The 24,940-nt window shown below is 40.8% G+C and overlaps 1 protein-coding gene across 1 annotated transcript in view; it reads right to left on the minus strand.

Annotated features, from left to right (window-relative positions):
• Positions 1-24,940, minus strand: part of adgra1b (adhesion G protein-coupled receptor A1b) — a gene marked incomplete at its 3' end in the record, with an annotated part of 214,341 nt that overhangs the window by 150,301 nt on the left and 39,100 nt on the right. The window contains exons 3-7 of the mRNA XM_080508039.1: positions 18,140-18,211; positions 16,378-16,449; positions 16,182-16,253; positions 14,345-14,508; positions 5,208-5,421 (exon numbers count right to left, since the gene is read on the minus strand). Coding sequence (XP_080364165.1) covers positions 5,208-5,421; positions 14,345-14,508; positions 16,182-16,253; positions 16,378-16,449; positions 18,140-18,211 — 594 coding nt within the window. The remainder of the gene's footprint in view (positions 1-5,207; positions 5,422-14,344; positions 14,509-16,181; positions 16,254-16,377; positions 16,450-18,139; positions 18,212-24,940) is intronic.

Consider the following 24,940-nt stretch of genomic DNA (forward strand, 5'->3'; position numbering starts at 1 on the left):
CTTAAACATCATTGTTGGATATTTTGAATATTGTGTTTTCACATGAAAATGTTGTTTCCAAATGGCCTGAATCTGGTTTCATCCGGGTAGAAGGGATTTTTTTTCCTCTCCATCTTTGCCGTCCATGTGTAGGATTGTTGTTTTGGTTTGTTTTTCCTCTTTCAAAGTGCTACAAGATTTCAATGGTTTAATTGGTGTTATATAAATAAAACTGATCTTTTGTTTGGACCAGAGTAGAAACTGATATGATGAGGAAGCAAACTAACTTCATATTGTGCTCTACACCAAAACACATCTTCCACTTTTGCTGAGTGTGACAACAAAAAAAAGGAAAACATCCTTTTTTTTTAAAGTGATTAAAAAGAAAAACAATTTGAACTACTCCACAAGTCACCTTTGTTCTATTCCCAAGGAATGACTTGTCACATTTGCATTCTCTTTGTGATTTCCACTTCACCCAATGTCCCCACACATGTTTAGTATGCAGACACACACAGTCACATATGGTGGAATAATTCACTTTGATATAATCAACATGCTATTCCCAATGAAGAAGCGTCAAATTACCTTAACCGACTCTACCCATTAGTCTGCACAGTGTGTATCGTGAAGCGTTCAGATATTCCGCTTCAGCTAATTCTTCATTGAATGAAACTTGCCTGCAGTACAGCAGTGAGCCTTGAGGTAAAACTCATGTGGCCTTAATCGAATTTGTTTTCTTAGGCGACTGATGCTGGAAAGCTAATAAACAGATGATTGTATTCAAGATGGAAATTGAAGGAAAGCAGCAATGATTGTGATGGAAACAATTTGAAGAATATGTTCTAGAATGTCACAATATAGGAAAGGAATACAGGTTGAATAAAAGAAACCAAAGATGGTTTAAAAGAAAGAATTGAGTGCTGATTTGAAGAAAAAACTTTTTTTCTCACCTTCCTCTGCCTTCAGTGATATTACCAAACCAGGTTCCTCATTTTGTACAAGAGTAGTCTGATTAAAAATGGAGAGGATTAAGAAAGATGCATCCTAGTGACTGTGGTAGCTAGCTACAGGGCTGCAAAATGTTTGATTAATGAAACATGAATCACAGCCTGGTCCCACTGCTGCTGCTAGCGTAGCTTGTGCTTGGAGTTTGGCCGGGGACCATTACTCAGCAGGAGTTTGGCCCACCTCACCACAGTGCTGAGGCCTCATGAGACCTGTTTCTCTGCTGTTGCTCACTGTGAGCAATGTAAAACGGAGATTATGAAACAGTCTTATCAGCCCACCTGCACCAACAAAATAAAGAAGCTCTAATGACGCTGCCTGAGAATGAGTGTGTGGCGATAGAAATCCATTTTAAAAATCTGACATAAATTAATAACCACCTGTCTGATATTTTGTAGGTCCTCATTTTGCTGTCAAAACAAGCTATCGTGGACTCTATCAGACCTCTTAAAGTGTGCCGTGGTATTATGATATTTAAAAAACTGGAAGTTCATCAATGGGGTCCTGTATGTTTAATCTAATGAGTATGTAATCATCAAGCTCCTAATGCAGCCTAATATATTTCAATCAAGTGTATTTCAGCAGTAGGAGAGCTAAAATGTGTAGTACATGGCCTTCCCATGACCAGGATTGAGCATCCCAGCTGCTTTCAGGTTAATATGAAATACTCTTGACAAGAAATGACGCTATGCCCATGGTTTCCGAGTAGAGCACATGGATGCAAATATGCCTAGCTGTCCACATTCCATTTTTGTCATACCAACACATCTATCTCAACTATCAAAACTTCCAGGATGAAATATTTACTTTCCTCTTATTAAATCTCCCCTACTAACACTTGACTTGATGAACAGATAATCAGTGTTGTCAGATGAGATTGTGTTATAGCCAACTGGTGTATACTTCTATTTCTAAAAGCTGTGTCTGCATTAATCTGAAAAAAAGAAGATATTTTGAATATCAACACTGATAAATCCTAAGGCAGAACAAATCAGAATTCAGCAGCAGAACATTTCAGGGTTCACCTTCAGAGAGGTCACTTCACCGGGGTTTTGGCATCTCTGCTCAGATTGCTGCAACACTGTGCGACAAATCCGAGCGAGGGCTTTAAGCCGAGCGCTAAAGCCTGTGTACTCAGTCTTTCCCCTCTGATGGGGCATGAGGGGCGAGGCTCACTGACTCAGAAGACATTTATCCAAGGTGAACAACACCAACACGGCCTGCAATGACTAATATACGGTCTGTCGTGGCTAAACAAGCATTGACAGCATCTGGCATGTCAGAGGCCAAACATTAGGGTTATATCCCCCCCTAAACATACCGTTAGCACTCACTTTGCCCACACACGCAACACATCTAATTTAAGATACAGCAGAGAGTGAAGGGTGAAGTTCAGCCCACGCACAGCAGATTGTTTTTCTTGGACCGGACTGGCCCATGCTCATCAGCTATGGAAATTATTTCTGCTCTTCACAGGTTATTTTGGTTTTCTTCCTACAAGTGAGAGACATTCTCAGGAGCCAAGAGAAACATGATCCAGATAGGTTCCACTTGGGGAGAAAAACTGTTCTATTTGTATGTACAAAGAGGAAACGGTACATAATTGCAAACGGAGGCCTTAATCAGAATGGGAATACAGTGAAATCTGTTGGGATGTTGAATTAGAACAACTCTGGTGGGCTCCTGGTAGTACTGAGTGTGGATTGAACACTGGAAGAAGAGCAAACAGAGGTCATCAGACTGTTCACACCTAAATAAAGTTGGATGCATGAGGAGTGCACTTAAGCGATGCACAATGATGATCCAATCACTTCAGATGTGGAAAAAGTGCAAAAGAAGCTCGACCCCATGATGTGATTAAAGTAATTTCTGCTAAATATTAATGTGTTCAGTTTATCTGCTATGCATATTATCACGGTGAGGTGAGAACACAGAAAAATCTCAATGAAGGTTTGATGTTGGTATTCATTTCTCCATAATCTTTTCTACTATTAAATGTAGTTTTTGATCCTGACGTTTCCAGAATCTGGCAGGATATATAGCTTTCCAGCTAAAAGCTGCAGCCAAACAACAGTTTAAGATGTTTTCTCTGTCTATTTCTATTTTAATATTAGCTGTTCATACAATACAATTACAAGAAATAAGAGAGTGATGTATATATAACAAGACAACCAATTGCAGTTGAATACATGTGTTGGCTAATTGTTATTTAGCTTGTATAAAAGTATTTTCCTTTACTTGAAATGGCCATCCACTGATAAAACTGCCTGTAGGGAGGCTCCGAGTAAATGAGTTTGTAAGAGAATAAATGTGAAGAAGCTGATAAGGGGGAACAGCCAGGGAGTTATGTGATGTACCTTTGCTGGTTGGTAGCAAGATTCTGCTATAAATTAATTAAAAGCTTAGTGATCACAAAGCACTTTATTATATACATTAAAAAAGTGAAATCTGATTGACAAGTATTATCAAGAGATAATACTTGTTCATCATACTGGATAATACTAATTTCAGCCATCTGTGCAAAAACTATTTAGATTTTAGACAAAATAACCTGAAAGGCACGTTATTATATAGCAAATCACTGAGATCCCACCTCTTCTGATATATTTACTCAAATAAATCCACTTTTCATCATGCACCATAGACTGCCTGTAATTTGACACTCGCCTCACAGTGTGCGTATCACCATACAAAGGAAATCCATGACAAACCTACACAACAAAATTATGAAATATGTGAGATGACAACATTAGAGTTTTTGAGTGTGGTTGTGCAAAGGTTTCTTCCTCCAAAATAGCAGGAGCTTTTCCTTTCCACTGTCACTTATGCTTGCTCATGTGGAAATGTTGGGTTTTCTCTGTAAAAGTGCCCTGAAATGACTTTGTTGAGTTTGGCGCCATATAAGGTTGAATTGGATTGAATTGTTGTACATATCTTCTATTTTACAGCTGAGAGGTATTTCTTCATGTCGCATTGTGCATCATGTCTTTAAAGCTGATCGTACAATGCAATTAAAATATCAACAGTAAAGTAATCCGCATAACAAAATGAAAGTAAGATGGAGTATTCAAATCGTTAAAAAAATATTTTCAAATTTGTACCTTCATGCTGTGTAATTTCAGTCTCGACAGCAGTTGTAACCGCAGGCTGTGATAATTGAGTGACAATGTCTTGCATTGATCTCCACTGATGAATATGTTGATTGAAATAAACATCACCACTGGGACAGAAAGACATGAAGACATCCCTAAGAGAGCCCACACTACCTTTAATCCAATTATTCAAAGCACTGCATTCACCACAGGGATCAGTGAGAATGATTATGGAGCAGGGAGCCGGTACATAATAAAAGAAAAAAATATATTGGCAATTTGTTGCATTGGCAGCCTGGGAAATGCTATACCTGCCCAGAGACGTAGCGCAATAGGAGCTGGCTCTGATGTGGCCAAGTAAACCACACAACAAGAGGGCTTCTTGCACTGTTGACTGAAGGGAAGCATATTTCTGTCAGCACTCCATCAATATTTATGCTAGCGAGGCCGAGTTGCAGCAGACAGCAGTTAAACTAATCAGTAGCGATGAGCTTCTTCTGCATCAGAGCCGTTATGTCAAATACGTACCCTATAACACATTATGCAGTGGATTGGGGGGAATCCATGTTATATCAGAAAAGGAGAGAAAAAAACAGGGTGGAAACCCAGTGTGGCCGGTCGACTTTATCACTGCAATTATGATTCAGCATCTGTTCCTCTTAGCGTGTGATCAGCTCGTGCGCCCGGGGAGCGGCTGGACGGCCAACCTCTGGAGACGAGCCGCAGATTGCGCTGAGGTGTTGGCGCGCTTCCAAGCCAATTCTGCTCTGTCCTTTCAGATCCTTATCAAGGGCGGCAATAACAAAAGGTAAATCACCGCTCCTATGAGTGGGTGAGAGATAGAGAGGAAGGCTGACTCTCTCTAACACTCTGTGAACATATATTATATCTGTGTTTGTGAACATTCTGTGCAGCACACATTTTCTCCCCTGTTGTGTGGTATGATGAAACGGTTCATGCAGAAGCTTATTTCTAGGTAGATTTTCTTTCGTCTTCATCTGCTTAGTTTGTGAGTGTGTATGCAAGTGCAACAGGCCAGTCAACAGCTAATCAGCTCTCAACTGTCCCACTTCCTCCCTCCTTCCTTCCCTCCCTCCCTCCCTCCCTCCTCTCTTCTCTCTACTCCACCTGGTGAGCAGGCAGCAGTCATGGAGCAGCGTTTCCTCCACGTAAATGCCCCGGTCCTCCTGCGTGGCCACCACGTGGCCGTTGTGACGCCACCGCAGCTCGACCGACGGGTCCAGGCGGGAGGCAGTGCACTGCAGCGGAAGCCGGTCTCCGCGAAAAACCAGCTGCCTCTGGGAGGGGATGAGCTGGAACAGGGGTATCTCCAGAGGTCCGTCTGGAAGATGAAGAGGTGGGGAGAAAAAAAGGAAGGTCAGCTTGTTAAACTCCCCTTCTGGAAGGCGGAAGATTGAGAAATGGTGGGAAGGTCAGTCGTCCAGGCTTTACGGGCTGGAAGCTCCATATGAGCGACAGCTCACACTAACAAACGCAGCATTACATGCTCGAGGTAAAGTCATGAGTTGAGTCAAATACAAACATGTACACCCCTAACCCCACACGCACATGTGCGCACACACACACACACACACACACACACACACACACACACACACACACACACACACACACACACACACACACACACACACACACACACACACACACACACACACACACACACACACACACACACACACACACACACACAAGGCCACACTCCTCCCCCATTGTTCCCACATGTTGTAGCCGTTGGAGATTGAGACGAACAACAGCTGATAAAGGAGAACAGCCTTGAGCGCTCCCCTGGACTCTCCTTGACTCCTACCATGTTCACAATGGAAGCTTGCCGTAACACCAGTGATAGGATTACCTACCTAGGAGTTGGCTAAGTCCTCGAGCCTTTTTACTTGAGAATGAAGCTACGATGGGGAAGAGATTAGAGGCGGGGGAGAGCGCTTAGTCAAGTGCCAGAATATAGGCTTGAATTTTTTTCAAGAGCAGATTTTGATGCAGGATATGTGGATACATGCAATGCGATGTGTGAAAACATGACAAAGCTTTATGGATTTATTTCCAATGGCTATTTGAGCTGTTTATATTTTGGATGTGTGATTACAGCATCAAATACAATGTCTTCACAGCCCAGTGTACTACCTCGGAAAATCCACTGGAGGACCAGCATCCTTGGAAACGCTCCAAAGAGCAGCATAAGCAACCGCTTTGCCTTCGCTTGTATTCCAATCAATTTGTGGATGTTGCATCTGCCTGACAGGCAATTCGATATGTGGGTCATAAAGTCTTTTATTGCTCAATGCATCGGTTCGAAAAAAGAAAATACTGAAAGATCCATGTCAGGTGGAGGCTCAATGTCTACAGCTCAGACACTTGACTTTTCTCCCCGGAGCGGAAGTGACTCGCTCAAAAAAATGTTTATCAGAGAGACGGAGCTCCATCCACAATCACACGCATTCACAGCTTTGACCTCAGTCATTTACATAAATGATTTCTAACTGATTTCTTTCCTCAGCTTCATCGTTAAAAATTGCACTCTAAAATTGGATGTCACGTGGTAATGTTTTGGTGTAATTACTTGATGACCATGTTGTGCTAAGACTGAAAGCAGTGGCTAAGGCTTTGTTATTTCCCGCCCGTGACACAAAGCAGTAACAGCACGGGGGCTGCTGACTGTTGACTTGGCTGATGCCGATACTGTTGAAACAACACTTTGAGCCAAGGATCAGAGTGTAGCTGCTTGCCTTTGCCCACTGGACACTGACAGAGCAAAATGCAATTATTGTTACTGTGTGTAGGAGAAGGGGAAAAGTGACATCGAGACAGCAACACAAGCACAACGTTGTGCATACCTGTGAGTCTAAGACTTGCAGTACAAACTGTATACAACCTCACATACTCTGTGGAGCAAATAAGTATGTATTCACCAGGGATTTGTTGGGACAGTTAGACATTTATATTGTTTAATCGGTTTACAAGACCGTAAAATGTCTAAAAACAATCATGAATCATCGATTTTGAATTTCATAAACTGAAATGGCAGTGGCCAATTACAGCCCTGGATTCAAATTTATACTTATACTGTTGTACGACCTAAATGGAAAAACAAAAAAGAAATATCACTGCAGTGTTAACATTGAGCTGACTAATGGTGGGTGACTTGATCATTCAGTCACATGTTATTTGTCAGACTGACCAAGAGTGACTTGATCACAAAGTATTGACTCAGATGACCTATGGGAATTTCATCAAGCCAGAAAACTCCCAATGGAGGAAACACATATCCTATTACTTAGTGCCTTTTTAATGTCAATAGAGAGCCCCACTTGGCACAAAGGTCCAAAATCTTAAACTGGTGTTTTACCATTTTAAGATATTGTGACATATAAACACCACTGTGAGGAATTCTTGTACACTACAAACCATATGAGTGGGGGCACAAGCTTAACGAAAGAGACCACTTCCCTCTGAACAGGAATGTCACAACATTGGATGAAGGTGATCACTCAAAGTAAATTTATATTGATCTGCAGTGACCCTTTACTCGCATGAGGAAAAACTAAACCAAGTCAGACCATCAATTGGATCCAGCAGGCAAGCGTTTGGGATTTACCAATAATGTCTCACCATTGAGCACACATGACTCAGATATCAAGATTGTCAAGATTTTGAAGTACTAACAATGTGAACTTTTCTGGAAAAACAATACTGTACTACCAAGTACCTCTAGTGAGGTTTTATTTGCTTTATTGACCATGTTAATTTGGATTCTAATCCATTCGAAAGCCTCACTTATATTAAAAAAAAAAACCTAAAAACAAGCAGATATACTCCTGGGCTGATACTCCCATGCCGTTTTTTTTTTATATCAGCTTCATTTCTCTTGCTGAAAGCAACTGATTTTAAAAGAATGCGTGAATAAACTTCAAAGACACAAGTGACAGACTGCATTGAGTTTTATTTCTTGATATTTTTATATCATTAAATTATTGGAGGCACTCCACAGGCTAAAAGACGCGGACCTGCACGTGGAATTTAATTTAATGACATGGTGCCCGTAAAGCGTGGTTGCACTGCTGTGTCATCATGCAATATAATCTGCCATTGAAAACAAGAAGCCTGTCCGGTATGTGTGCTGTGTTACCTTCTGCACTTTATGTTTGGGGTGGTGCCCTCTTCCTCACCAAGCATTAGTGAACCAAATGAGTCAAATAGGCGACCCTGACCTCCATTCAGGAAGCACCTGATACTGACAGGAAGCTGCATGTGCTTCTTGGTTCCACCTCATTTGCAACCAGCACTCGACCTGTATCATCGGGAGGAACAAGGGCTCAGTTGTGGAATGTCGGATGCAAACATCTGCTCCCCATCACCCTGAATCGACTGGGGAGGTGAAGATGTTCGATGGTGTAAAAGTATGAATGTGAGATGCTCAGATATCCACACAGTTCTAAATGACAAAGTTGGTTTATTTTTACTCTTTACTGTAGATAGATAAGTACTTTATTGATCCCCAATTGGGGAAATTCAGATTTCCAGCATCGTCCAGTGAATGCTCTATATAACTAAACACTCACATCAGTACAGACTCAAAAAGAAAAATAATTAATTAAAAACAAGAACACGTTAAAAAGTCATATAAATTGCACTATATAGTCCACCATTGGGGAGTATGTTAAATTTGACCTCTTCAAACATCCCATAAACATCCTGTAACACTATTTACAGAAAATGTGTGGATTTGAAGTGCTCGCTATTCTGCTGCCGACTGCAAAAACTCTAGCAGCCCCAAGTAGGACATGTTGATGTCAGAATCAATTCCACTTACAGAGGTGCAACTAATGACTGGAACGTTTTCATAAACAACTGAGGATGGTGTCCGCTGGATTCATTGCATCAGTGAGTTTACAGGTCAAGGTAAAATATATGTCAGACAGCTGCAGCTCATTGAGAGTCCTCACTCATACAAACAGGGTGGAGCACGTTACACCTGAGCTTCAATCTCTGCACGAGCTGTCCGTGTGTCAAATCCACTTCAAAATCAGACTTCTGCTCTATAAAGTTTTGAACGATCTCGGGCCTAAATACATCTCACATTTACTTGTAGAATATGAAACATCCAGACACGTGACGTACCCAGGAAGTGTTCCCAGAGTCAGAAGTAACAAGGTGAAGCAGCTTTTAGTTCCCACGCTCCTAATCATTGGAACAAACGTCCTGAAAACCAGACGACTGCTGACACACTCACTTCTCTTAAAACAAGACTTAAAACACAGTTATTTGCAAAGGCCTTCCATTCTATAATCTAATTTTAATCGTTTATGATTATGCATATGATTCTTGAGGCATTTCCTTTTTTCCTTGGAAAGCACCATGATTCACTTTGTGTCTGAATGGTACTATAGAAATAAATTATCCTTTCCTGTCACCACTCAGTGGATGCAATTGCTCGAGCTCCCAGCTCCAATTCTTAGGACCTGATTGATAGTCAAAAAGTCGAATAAAAGTCATAAATACTGGTTAATACCTGGGGGATCAAAAGATCAAGACTAATGTATATGACTTGTGTAAAACTATAATAGTATTAGCACTCCATTAGCACTTACGACACTTACAAAATCAACTTTCTGCGGTTCAAATAGTAGGCCAATTAGCATTCTGCCTATTCTGAGTAAATTATTGGAAATTATTTTATTTGAGCAAGTGCAAGATTACTTTTCTCAACATGCTTATAGGTCTGGTCATTCCACCTGCACTGCAATGACACACATGTCAGATCGCTGGTTAACAACTGATGGCTCAATGCTGGTGGGTACAATATTACTTGACTTCAGTGCTGCATTTGATGTGATCGAAGCATCTAATGGGGTCTAATGGTCATGCTAACAGTGAGTTTGAACGAAAATTAAATTAATAATATTTTAACAGGGTGCTGATTAGTGTCTATTGCTGGACATTTCTGGACAATCTCTTATAAAGTGTGCACAAGAAAGGAGTCCAGAACTTTATCATTTTAATCCCATGATAGAAGCTCTGCAGTCTGAAAGTGGTTCTCCTTGTCCATCCAATGCATTCCACACGTGGCTCTTTGTACGTGTGCTGTGTAGAATCACCCTATAATTGCCTCGGATTGTCATGTCCAATTGAAAACCGCATACAGTTAGGGATCACATGGCACACTTCCAGTGTGTGTGTCATGCAGGCATTACTGGATGGTACTGCGCATGCAAATCACACAAAAAGGAAGGAAGGGCTGGGAGTTAGCTGCTGCACCCGGGATGCATATTTCTCCTCATTAGTTTTGTGCAAACTGGTTCACATCAAGCACACAGTGCATGTTCATGTAATGTCTCTCCACACACACACACACACACACACACACACACACACACACACACACACACACACACACACACACACACACACACACACACACACACCAATGATTTTCTCATTCTGGCGCAATATCCCCACGTGAGCCAAATGTAAGAAGAAGAGGAGGATGATTCCATCATATATGAGATACAATTCCCCTGTGGACCGCAGCACAGAGCACGGAGATAGCGAAACGGACGGGAGACAGGCAGGGAAGCAGAGGAAACACTGCCTGCCTGCACGCAGAAAAAAAGAAAGTAAAGAATCTGGGCTTTTGTTTTTCCTTCTTCCTCACAGCTTACCAGTCAGCGAAGAAGCCATTTTGTCGTGCGTTTAAAAAAATAAATAAAAACTCGACTTGCTTCTACTGTCAATCGTCATCATTCTGGAAGCTTTATAACCCCACACAGTGCTTAGCGAGTGTTAAAATTGCATTATCAGTCCCTTGTAACTACATGCACCCTCCAGTTGAATGTCTTTGTTTAACAACTTGACTGTTTATCAGTAAGCTGGAGGTAAGATGAAGCAAATCTTACATTCTGCAGTTGTTTTATGGGACTCCAAATTTTCCAAAATAATAATTACAGGTGGGAGGTTTTGCTGAGCACTGCATTTAACAGACATTTGCACAATTTCTCACACCTTGCAGCTTTAGGAGACTATACTACTGTCGTCAAACTGAGTGTTCTGTAGGCAAATTCAGCAGAGTGGAAAAGTTCCCATGGGGTCATGCCATACAATTAAGCCGAGTTTAGTAAAAACAATCAAACAAATAATTAACACTGAGGTTATTCTGCATTCCCGACGATTTAAAAAAAGTTAACAATTCGCTTTATTATCTTTCTTTAAGTTTTTGGAGAAGAGAAGAGAAATATGATAATAGGACAAACCTGAATGTTAGAAATTCAAGGCAAATTTTTAAAGAAAACTGTGAATAAATAAAACCAACTTTAATATATTTTAAGTAATTACGACCTCAAATAATTACTTGAAATTAAAGATATTCTCATCACATCTCAGTGTCTGACCCATAAAGCAATATTTCTTTCTGGTAACATTGACCTGGGTGGACGAATGAATCAATGAACAGAGTTAATAATGTTTACACAAGCAAAGCATGTTGACTGTTGTAAACATACACAACACTGATAATTTTGTGCTTTAATATAAGACAAGGGATACCTAGGGTTAGCTTGAACATTCACACTCATTGAAGCTTTCCTTCCACCGGACTAATCAACACACGCTCATCTGTATTATGTGCCACAAGCTTACTACGTTATCTGATGCTTCAGGTGTATCCACTATAATATATCCATATAATTGGTGTGCTGAAACCATTTTTTTTTCTTGAGGACTGAGGAAGGTTGCTTTCTGGAGTGTAAACATGAGGCATGATTAAGGCCTCCATTTATCGGAACCTTTTCAAGTGAAAACTTAAAACCTTTGTTGCATCTTGGGTGTCCGTTTACACTACAATGATGCTCGGAGCCACTGGAAACAGCTTTTTGAAAACAGCCCCCCCAAGTAGAAAGTTTTGAAGGAAAATGAGAGAAAATGCAACATTCTGAACAATCGTGCACACCACAGCAGTAGTAAATAGCTGCACATGCGTGAGTAGATTGACAATAACAACAATGGCAGCTTGAGAGGTCATGACAGAGTGTCATGACCTCCAGTACATATTCTCCTGGGACTTGGTAGTTTTATAGTCGAGTCACCCAGAGTAGCAATCCAACCTCATCATTGGTCTGTGTACTCGCCATTGTTAATCGCTATAGTGTTCTCTGCACACAATTGTGTGATTTCATTACAAAATCAACAAACAGAACCCATGCGTGGTCCAATAGTAAAACTACATTGTGTTTAGTGTTTTTTGCCATTCTGCACAAATTGTAGTGCGTGAATTTATGGGCAGAGGATTAGCTCACCAGAATGTTTCCAACACTGGGTGGAGAGGAAAAAGCTGTGAGTAGGTATACAAATAAAGTAACTTTTCTTTCCAGAAATTTAAAAGGCTAAATGAGTACACTGCTAATGTTAACTTGAGAGATTTCTGCAAAAACATCTGATGGATAAAACTCGACCTTTGGAACATTTCCACTCTAAAAAACTAAACTTTGCAGGCCTTTTCTGTCTGACACATCCTGTTTTGCCGAGAGTTTCACACTGGCCTTCGACTGAAGGACTCATTTCCACCTGGGATGCCAGGTGGAGTCAATTAATTAACTAATTAACAAAAGTGCTAATTATGTGGAGCATTATTTGGGGGCCGTGGGATCTCATTTTTGATTACAAATCCAGTGTTCCAGTCGATGTGGGGAAACGCTTGGCTTTCAACTTTATTAAGACTAGAAGTCACGAGAAGTCATGGGAATGGTTATTTTCAATGGTGGGAAAAACCATTTCTGCACACCCTTAAAATTCTAACACAATGTTAAATATTATCATGACAAATTTGTGGAAAATTTAAATTTTTCTGCGTTTCAGAAAGTCAGTCTGAAACAAATACAACACAAACAAATACAAATAATATTTTTGTTTATTGTTCATAAGAAAAACTAAATTCCATTCAGTATGTCAGTTTTCGCGGTACAGATTGTCAATGTTGCTGATATCTGATTGACATTTTAGAAATGCATGGGGTGTCCGAAAATGGGTTTTTTTTCCCACCACGAGATGGATGGATGGATGAATGGATGGATGGATGGATGGAGGCACTCACCGTCCTGCAGAAACTATGTGGTGCAGCACATTGACAGACAGACCTTCAAAACACACTGCCAACCTTGATGTTGGAAGATAACCAACCCTACCACCTGAGCCACAGAGATTCTTAGACCATGGTAAATATCTGTTCCTACACTCTGTTACACTAAGTGAAATGATTTAAGGTTCTGGGTCTGTAGAGCCAACCCCAGCTCACTGTGGGTGGTGGCAGAATGCAATCAAGAGAAGTCACTAGTCCATAAAATGGCAAACAGAAGAAAATCACAGTCTCACATTTACATCTACAGGAAATTCACTTCAAATCCATGTTTTCAAGGGAGGATATCAAGGTATGTCTGCAACAAAGTTATGAAGTCCTGTCAGAGGAAGATCTCTTAGGAAACAAATAATTTCAAATGACACTTTACCATAGTTTAATATATCCATACCTCACATATTGGATGGAAAAAGAGAAAGAAAAAGAACAACAAGAAAAAAGTAAAGATTTTTTTGAGCATGAAGTCATATTCCATGAGTCCATGAGTCCATGGAGTCAACTGCACCTCAGTTTAGAAAGTTTGAACTTTTACCGATTTAATCTAATGAACACTTTCCAAACATGCACATTTGTGCATAAACTCAATAATAACAAACAAGATCTTTCAGACAGATTTCACATCTTTTTCATGTTATCTTCAGACTTTCACTATAACCCACCGAAGAACTCAAAACACTTTAATTTACCACTTTGTTGGACCTTCAACCATCAAGTTTTCATAAAATTTCTGGAATTCGGTGGACAGATTATTTAAACGTCTTTCCTCTTTGGCTCTTTTAAAGGGTAAATTATTTAATCATCTCCTGTTTGAATAGTATAACACTGATTCTGAAACGATATGTTGTGTAGCTTCAGTGAATATGTCAGTGAATATGTTGTTCTTTGATCCTTTTCTATTTTCATTACGGTAATTTTTATTAATGGGGAGAATTTCATATAATGTAATAATGATAATAATAATGTATATAATGTATCCTGTCATTTCTACTTGCAAGTCTGTTATATTATGGTCAAATATTCCAGGTATGTTCTGTTTGCTCTCATTTCTGTGAAAACTAAGCATGTCACCTGCCATGTTTCAAGCCCAATCCAATGAAATCCTTACCACAGCTGAGTTGCTGCTCACGGAGGTTGCGGAACTCCAGGCCGTGTAGGTGGTTGGGGAAAACACAGAGCGTGTCGTTGCCGATCCTCACGGAGCTGCGTCGAGCCCAGAGCAGCAGCCACTTCAGCTGGCAGTCACAGAACAGAGTCTCGGTGCTGAAGTGCCTGGTGAGGGAACCAGCTCACAGTCACAACCCGCGTCAACCAACGGGCATTAGTCACAACAGACATTTGGACACGTCACAACAGCAGCGGCAGCAGGTGTATCTGGTGGAATTAATGACGTTTCATTGCATTTGTGTTGTGGCGGTTCCAGGGCGACAGGTACTGTGCAAGCTGACTCGCTGGCAGGGCGGTGTTGCCCACTCACATGGAACAAAGCCGTGGTTAAAGCCATTAGTGACACCTGTGCTTTTCCTACTGTATCCATGCCAAAATAACTGCTCCTAATTCTGCCAAATCATCTACTTGACTTTTCTCACCACTGTGGCACGCTAACAACTAAAGAATTAAAAATAAACTATTGAACTAAATCCAGAAAAGTTGAGACATTAAACATAAAATAAAAGTAGATCAAATGTAGTTAAAACCAGAATACAACAAGGTGCGAACCAAGTGAAAAGTGGTTAATCCCTGTGCATCCTTGTATATATGTATGATCCCTATACTGTATATCAAATGTTGAAACACATTTCTGCATTTTAAAAAATATCATGCCGTTGGAATTCGTTGGATGTTCTTGTCTTTGCCTTCTTTGGTGGAATGAGCTAAACGTGCTATTGGTCCTGTATATTCAGCTCAAGACACGCATGTTAAACCTGGGAAATCTTTACCGATTGACTATGTGAACTAATTGAAACAGCAGTTGAAGATGGGCTTATTCAGACCTGTCTCTGTGAAATCTACATGGAGCAGGCACATTGTTTATTGTGTCTTTTTCATTTGTGTTTTACTTTAATTGTCAGTTCTCTAAAAAACAGACAACTTTCATTTGTCTGTGTGAGTTCATGTCTCTTGTTTAAGAAATGGAGCAGTGTGCTTGTGCTCCATCAATTCACTATTGGAATTCTGTGTCATCTGGTTTTGAACTCTGCATTAAAATACACAATTCAATAGTGTGAGTCAGTTTTGAGGGCTTAGAGGCTCAGCATTGAACCATTATTTGTGAGCATAGATAAAGTTGTTTTTAAAGAAGTAAAGTATTTTTGTAGATCTTTCAGCTCTGCATTAAAATACATGACTCACCTGGGCAAGAGCTCAGGGACATTTTAGAAAATCACTGTCTGTGTACACAGTATGCAACCACGATCTAAAAAATATGTATATTATCTGGGGATGCAGAAACGCCACCGTGGGATGCAAGATGGTGGCATTTAATATAAGACATATGACCTGTGGATCCATGGATCAAAATTTGAGCATCCCTCTGGCATTCAAAAGGTTGTATAAGTCTAAATCTTGTTTTTGAGTTCGAAAGTATGTACCTTCGATAGGGTAGGGTTGCATTAGTGCACATGTCAAAGCTGAAATGCATGTGGAGAGACGGTGTGCCTCGGTTTTTTTTTGGGGGGAGGGTGTTTCTTTGTTTCATATTCTGTTATGCCAGGCACATCTTTTTTTTTAGCAGACTATGATAAACCCACATTCTGCATGCATAACAGCATGGATCCATATTAAAAGAATCTAGTTGCCTACCGTAAATGTCACCCAATAAAAGAAAAAGAAAGAATTGGCATATTAGAAACCTAAACATGAAATGAGATCTCAGTCTGTTGAGCAGCTGAAGTCCCCAGATCAAACTGGAATTGCACCATGCATTTAATATGTGTTTGCCTTACAGCACTTTGAGAGCCACGAGGTGTGTGAAGAGTCCAGTGGTCAAAGTGGAGAAGATGTTGCCAGATAAATTTCTGTTTGTGGAGAAAGAAATGACAGAAAGACATGTCACTTATCACCTCGCCATTTGTTCATACAACAACTTCCAGTCCCGAAGACAAAGAGCCAACCGATGGCTTAAATTCAGGGAGAACTCACAATTTTGAAAGGTTTCCCAGATCAGAAAACATTTCAGGGGCGAGACAGCCAATCCTGTTGTTGGACAGATCCCTAGAAAGGAAAAAAAAGAAAAAAGACAAGAATTCTCCAGTTCATGTGGCTACTTTTATTGATATTGGGGACAGAACAAGTGAGAACAGGAATCAATTGCAAAAGAAACATGTGTCTGGATTGTCACACATGCTTGCACTGAGAACTTACACAGCTGTGGTTATCTACGCTATCTATTGACCTTCCTGGAACATATGTGCTGACCTTTTGCAACCTTTGATTCATCGCATAACAAACCATTCCTGGCGCGCGCGCACGCACGCACGCACGCACGCACGCACGCACGCACGCACGCACACACGCACGCACGCACGCACGCACGCACACACGCACACGCACACACACACACACACACACACACACACACAGGCAAACACATGTGAGTGTAGCAGGCTTCCACATGTGAGTGGCTGAGCACAGTCGCGTCCGTGGCTCCGTGCCCTCACACTCTGTAATTAAAGAGCTGCTTTGCTGGAGCAGCTGTGGGAAAATAAGCAGAGCCCTCGAATAATCACCAGTTGGGGAGCACTTAAATTAGCACTCTGCTGCTCCCGAGCCTTGTGCACACGCGCCCTGAATCAGCACAGCGGACTCCGGTGTTTGCATCCCTGCCAGCCCAGATCCCACTAACTATCAGGCTGCAGTCATGTCACTCACTCTCTCCCGAACCCTATATGTGGAAAGCCACGGTGAGAGCCGTCGTTCGAAACGTTACTCAAGAGAAAAGACCAGAAAATAAGAGGAAGTAGCGCATTTTTTCAGGCTGTTTATCAAAACATTGCAGATGAATTAGCAGAGCCCTCAAATTCTTAACCAGGCAGCTGATAAGTGAATTTGTTGAAAGCAGATGTATCTTTCTTTAAGAAACACTTTCTAATATGTAGGGCTTCTCAATTAATCAAATTTTAATCAATGATTACGATTTTGGCTCCAGACGATCTCAAAATTCATATAATCAAGTAAAAACCTCTAAAACGACCCTGACCCAACCTGCACCCTTAAGGCCCCTGAAAGTGTATGGAGCATCTCCCACCGTGAAGATCCTTTAAGTCCAAGCACTTGCACTGTGGGGACCCAATGGGATAAAATGCATCAGTGAGCCTTGGCCCCCGATAAAGTGTAGCAAATTCACCGCATTTCTGTCGTCTGACCACATCTGATATATTCTGACCACTGCAGACAAACCTGAGACCTGCACTGCTGAAGATGCTCTGCCCGACTCCTCTCGCTATCACAATTTGTGAAACTCATTCAAATCATAATGCTTATTTTCGTTAACTGATTATGTAAGAAGTGTGATTCACTTCACTTTTCAGTTGTCATAAAGTTATGGCTAATCGGTAATCTTTTTCTACACTATGTTTGCACTTTAACCAGCGGTGTCAGCAGAGGGTCATTAACTTTATAACCTATAATCACAGTGGAGTTTGAGTGTTTGAATGTTGTCAGCGTGTCAAGCTAAGTGAAGGGGGCCATTGCCTCAAACGACACATTGTGCCAGAAGTTAGCTTTGCAAGGGTAAAGAGAGTTGAACAATGCCTTAAAAAAGGTACCGCTAGTGTTTTTGCCTCATTTGAGTCTACCCTTCAGTCTGCACTTGAAAACACTCTGTCTGGTTGTGTCTGAAGCCTGAGGACTTTTCCCACTTGTCCCCTGGAGAAGGCTTATTACAAGGCTTCATCATACTTACAGTCTCCTCAGAGCTAGCAGACCACGGAAGGCCCCGGGCTCCACTGTACTTATCAAATTATTCTTCAGGTCCCTGGGGAGGAGAGAGAGAGAAAAAGTCAGAGATCACATCTGTCTATCCATCTATCATTGTATTTAACCACCTATGCATTGGCCTGTTGGTTCTTCTCTACCACAATCATCAAGTATATCTACGTATACATCTATCTACCTGACCATGCTTGATTTGTCGATTCATTAATACACCTTGGCTATATAATTACAATCTATCTATCCACTCGTGTTTCTACCTATCCATCATTAGCATGCATGTCTTTTCAATCATACCATATCCACTGAACTAATCAACAATTAAGCTCGTACTTCACATATGTATCATTTATCCTTCCATGGATCGATGCATTCATTAATTTATCTATCCTTCCATCCATCTGTTTTACATATATTCATTCATGCATTCATTACTAATCCATACGTCCAACCTTCCTCAGTAAGTCTTTTTATTTAACTACTCACCCATCTGTCACTGATACCAATCTATCATGTTATCCATCACATGTCCATCTGTCCCTCTACTGTGTCAACCATCCATCCAACAATATTCTGTTTTCCCCCTATCCCTGTAATGTTTCATCCATCAATCCATATATCCATCTACCTTGCAATCATTGTCAATCCAGCCATTCAGCTGTCCCTCTACTATGTTAATCATCCAAATTGGGTTGCTGTTATGGCCACTCTACTATCAAACTACCAAGTCCCAGGAGATTATGGACTGGAAGTCATGACCCTTTGGAGGCCGCCATTGTCGTTATTGTCCATCTACTCACGCATTTGAAAAAGTGTAATTTATCGCGGGTGTGGTAGTTGCAATTTCCCTTTGTTTCCATGGAGACAATGTTGGGGCATTTTCAAAAACTTGTGTTTTCTTCCACGTCTACTTGACGAAAGGCCCTGAGCGTTTTCGCACGTCAACACGGCGACAGAGCTGAGCATTTTCAGAAATGTTCAGCTTAAAATCAGTTTTCAAAAAACTTGCATTTTCACTGGCTTCTAGCAACATTATGAACGTGTAATGAAAGTTTTGCATTTTCACTTGAGATTGTTGCTGTGTAAACGGGCCCTAAATACATCAGTAGCTTCCTGTGAACCGTTATTACTTCACACTGTGCATTAGGATGTTTACATCATTCACGCAGAGTCTGATTCACAGTACAATGGTTTGCATGCAGGAATCAAAAGGACATCCACCTTCAAGCCTTCAAGTAGAATCATCAACCCAGGGGATTGAAATAAAATAAAATTAAAAAAAAATACAACTTCCAACTCAAGTATTTCTACAATTAAATACATTTCCTTAATCCCTATATTTATCTCATCAGGAAATGCCTCTGTAAGTTCATATGCACCTGTTAGCCGGACAGCACATTTCCTGTGTGCTGGAGACCCAGACCACATTCAGCCAACAGGCCAGAAACACACATGTTGTGGTTCCAGCCCGTGCACTCCTTGTCCACCCCCACCCGCCTAACCCCAAAACCTCTGACCATACTAAAAATGGATCTCAGAAAAATCTCTTCACTGCTTTTCCCTTCAGGCCAAAGAAAACTTCCTGAAATTGTGTCCCTGGTTTCCTTTAACTCTGTATGTCCAGTGTGATGGGAATAATAATAAGAAGTGTACTGCTTTTTTTTTCTTTCCCCAAATATGAGAGACAATGTGCTCTGACTCAGGCAAAGACTTCTTTTATATTTTCCATTTAAATTAAAAGACACAAAGGGAAGATTGGGGCCAGCTAAAGGCAACCACACAAGGGCAACATGACTATCAAAGCCATAGCCATTGTTCAAATGTGAAAATAAACATAATGCTCTTTTAATACAATACTCAGGGACCCTTTTTTAGCCCTTTTTTATTTACTTAATGACAACTAAAAAAAAAAAGAATTATCTGACAGTGTTACAAATTTATGGGAGCCATCCAGTAATTTTTGCTCTCGAGATTGATGGCATGGGAATCTACTGCTTCTAGTCTCTGCTGTAGATGTCTTACAGTAACTAATGTTAATTCGGTCAATGTAAAGCATTAGTTACACATACAGAAAATGAGCCACCATTAGCAGTAGAAAAATGACTCTCATCAAAGGTTAATGATCTGTACATTGTTGTTTATCCATGGTAAAACACACACACACACACACACACACACACACACACACACACACACACACACACACACACACACACACACACACACACACACACACACACAAACACACAAACACACACACACACACACACACACACCTTCAACCACGCTCAAGCAAGATAAAAAAACGTGTGTACCATATGGATGCCTTCTGGGTTTAAGTCACACTACGTTTCTAATATTGAATATTAAAGAATCAGACTTAGTCAATCAGACAAGTTAATGCTGTCAGTATTTCAAAAAAGTTGAGCTGCATCTCACACAATACTGTGTAGCAGATTCTCATCTTTCAACGACGTGAAAGTAAGCCAGAAATTGAAAATATTGAGTTTTAAATGTGATTCTTCCAATGTGAAGGCAGTTTTAAAACAGAAAGTTCCCAGCAGTTCCGCGTCCACTAGTTGTGAATGTCTCAAATAATTTCAGGTTTAGCCTGCAAATGTACCAGTTTAACACATGAGCTATGTTGCTATTGAGCCATGCTGCTGTGGTTTGGCAACGTAGTCCTGGAATAATCAAGACCTCATTTCAAAAGCTACATAAGCTGTTAGCATTATTCAGAATGAATGGAGCCTTTACACATGAGCACATCATATACTGGATGGTCATTTCCACGGGATAATACAAGCTGAAATCACATCAGTTCGGTGTATGAAAGAAACACATTCATGAAAGAATGGTGGCAAGCAACAACAGAGCTGACTACTGACAGCAGCAGACAGTTCTTATAAAGAAAAGCTCACTTTTATTTAAAACTGGTTATGTATCATAGATATTATAAGTCCAGCTGATCGTTGATGCTACTTAAGAGTCGCTCATATTTGAAGTTACGGGAGGAGGACCATTTGTTAATGAGACATGCCTCTTTCAGTAAAGGCAATAATGTCTAACAACACTTAATACTTAAACCAATAGTGGGCTTAAAAAGCAGGAAAGATAGAAGCTGCATTTCTGCTTTCATCATAGGACCCGTTTCCACAAGACCATTTTTAAGTAAAAACAGAAAACATTCTTTGTGTTTTTGGGGACTGTTTACATGACAACATCCTTTGAGGAACGAAAAATGCAACTTATTGAAAACTGCACCAAAGTTGGAACTTTTTCAAAATGCTCTGGCTCTCTCTCCATTGAAATGGAGGAAAATGTAACGTTTTGAAAACACTCTGACACGGTCTCTGTGGATAATGAGGAAAGCGCAAATTTCCTGAAATGCTGCCACTGTGTGTGGTGAATGTTTTTGGGTTTGTGTTTTTTTTTTCTGCACATGCGCGAGTAGTTCGCCAAAAAAAAAAATGTCATGGCAGCCTCCAGAGTGTCATGACTCCTAGTCCATATTCTCCTGGGACTTGGTAGTTTTATGGATAGTAAGAGTAAGTGTTTCCTGAATTATTCAGTCTATAATGGAAAGCTAAATTACTAACATATTGCTACCAAAAGTCACCACATGGCATTTCGTACACAGTCCTGGCTGTGTCATAAAACACTATTTTACGTAGATGGTGAAATCTACTTTATTTAGTGGACAATGTTGTTTCAACCTCAAGATGATCTTTCTATACTTCACCATCTAACTGGCACATGCCAATTACTGAGGTATGGCAATCCTTGTCCAATTTCTGTCGCTCATGTCTCAATTTCCTGCTTATCAAATAACATATCAGAATTTGGGGAATTTGATGCTGCATTTGGCATTCATGATTTCAGCATATTTGCAGTCTTTTTATGCACATTTCACACCGCATTCCAACTTTTCTCGAATAGGTGCCATATGCTTGCAAACTCTTTACACTTAGAATCCCCAATGAGAGTTTCATCAATCACACGGTGAGGTCCAACACATTTTAGGAAGAGCACTGAAGTTGCTTTCCTGGCAGGCTAATCTGGCGGTTCCAGCCAGGTCGGCCAGCAGCAAGCTCTCATCTCTGCTCTCATCCCAACCGCCTTTGATCATGTACAATAACGCTACAAAAGAGCGGGAGGAGGCCGGAGGTCAAAGGGTCCACCGCCGTGCCTTGCAGCACCTCCTTTCATCCCAGACACTCTTGCCGCTCGCCACTCTCCCGTCTCTGAATCTGCTGACGGTTCAAAACATCCCACCTCATCGACTGCCTGCCTTTGCAAGGGGCATAGGTCAATGCTCACCGAGTCTACACACAACAAATATGCTACTGTGTGACGGCTGCGAGGAGATGAGAAATCGTATTCAAGCAACCAACCTGTTGATCTGTAGTTTTGATGCTTTTTATCCATCTGAATTCCCTCTGGCTGTTATCATATATCACCATCATAATAATCCCATAAAGAATAATGGTTCTCACACTATGCTGTGGTCCTGGTCCCCCACATTGTGCCAACTGTACTCATGTTTATTTCTGCGGCTTCCTGTATGAGTTCACTTTTAAAGCCACATAAAGCAAACTACAGCTTCATAGGCAGCAACATTTATAGCAATCGTCACTGAGCCAACACGTCTTTGCAAATAAATGTCATAAATTATAGTTGTGTGGCATAAACTGTATGTCGATGGGTGGAGTCCCTTACATACTCAATCAAGAGAGTGTCAAAAGTTCCAACAATCAGAGGATGCTATTTGAAAGCGAGCGTTGCATTGTTTTCTGTGATTAATCATCTAACATGATCAGTAACACTCTCACAGCAGTTGCTAAAAAGTGGATAAACTAAAGATTGATTGTCCAAGTAAATATTATCACTTGAAATCACTGCTATGGACGAGGCTTCGTACAATCACAAGTTGACGAAGGAAACTTTCCGCTCTTGTTTGGAATGGACGCCGGACAAAATGTAATAATGCCCCCGGTTCTGTTTTTAACTTTTCCTGTGGTGCAGTAACCACACTGAATTTAGGAAGAGGCAGTCACGAGTTCAAAAGGTCACTCCCTCTGTTTCCCTCTTTTCCCTTCCCATATGCACGCACATAAACAGAGGCGCAGCTCTAAAGCCCCGGCTGTCACTTAAATCAGTGCTTCCCAACTGGTCTGGCCTTGGGACCCACAATTCTTCTCAGTCATTACAGTGAGTCACACATCAGTTAGTTTAACTCCCATTCAATTATTTCCATCCATCCATTCTCCTGGGTGCTTATCCTGTTGACGGTGGCAAAGAGCTGGAGCCAATCTCCAAGCGAGAGTACACCTGGACTCCTGCCAGTTCAGCTCACACGGGGACAGATAACCACCTCGGGGCAGTTGAGGCTTTCAGTTTACTTTACTTGCAAAAAATGTGGAATGTAGCATGAAACATACTGTTGCCCTGTTGGACGTTAATGAAGTAGGCGAATTCTACTTTCCTGATATAACTATCAAAAAGGGGCTTTGATACTTGTTATAATCAGTGGTGTAGTGGCTTTTCAAGAAGTGGATTTACACTACATGTTTGGCTCTACAGCAGGCCAGAAACACCACTTTTTAGAAACAGTGGCAATTAAGAAGAAGAAATCTGTCGGTAGAATTTGCTCATCATCACATAATTTCAGTCTAATATATTTGCATTTGCCTCATCATGACCGGCCCTACTCTGCCTCTGATTGGCTTGTTCACCTTCAAGCTGTGCGGTAAACATAAGACTAACCAATCAAATCAGTGAATGCAGCGAGCACTAGCCAATTCGAGCCAGACCAGGGCAGGTCTTGGCTTCCTCATCCTAGAGGAAAGAAAATAGATCATGTGGCTCACAGATAATGTCGACTGCTGCCTCAATGGGGGATTTGGAAGCGGGTGTAAGCAATGCTGACAGAAAAATAAGCGTGTACACGATGGATTACACTACTGGTTACGATACACCGATTTGAGAATTCAAAGGATTTTGTTACAACCACAGAACAGCTTCTCAAAACTAAATGCTCAGTGCCTGGGAATTTGCAAAAAGTTCCACCTGGGGAGCAGTTTTTAAACAGTTGCATTTGTGGTGGCTCCAAGCACTATTGTTGCATAAACGGACACCCCAAAATGAAACAAACGTTTTGTATTTTCACTTGAAATCATTGCCAGGTAAACATTCCCTCATTTTTAGATTGAAAATGGCTTCTTTCTTTTAAAAGGATAAAGATTGCTGAATTAAAAATATAAGGACATATTGTCTGCAGTATACGGGGAAAGAAATGTCCGAGAGTCAAGCTGAATAGAAAGGTGAATCTGTCAAAAAGAAAATTGGGCAGTACAAAGAGAGAGATACATAGATTTCATAGAAGCAATGGACAAAATCTTTTACAGTGAAAAACTGGTCAATGAAAGTTTGAAACTGTAAACTGAAGCAGCACCAGACCACCAAACACCCTGAGACGGAATGTAAACCCAAAAATTGTGTCCCCAGAGAAAAGGAACTCATTGTTGCAGATCATTACAAAGACAATGTATTTTGCATAGAGTGTCTTGTGAAGTTCCTGCAACTTTGGGGGGGGGGTCACCTTGGTTTAAAATAGTAAAAATGTAGGTCCTTCAAGAAAAAGACTGGGAACCACTGATTTAGACCATATGATATATGTAGAGTTTTACGTAGTTTTGGTTCAATTTGGCAGTTAATTTAACCACTGTTGCATTTTTTCCAACCCCATGTTAGGTTTACCATGTTTTCCTTT

This window comes from Blennius ocellaris (assembly GCF_963422515.1).
Source record: "Blennius ocellaris genome assembly, chromosome: 13".
Lineage (NCBI taxonomy): Eukaryota > Metazoa > Chordata > Actinopteri > Blenniiformes > Blenniidae > Blennius > Blennius ocellaris.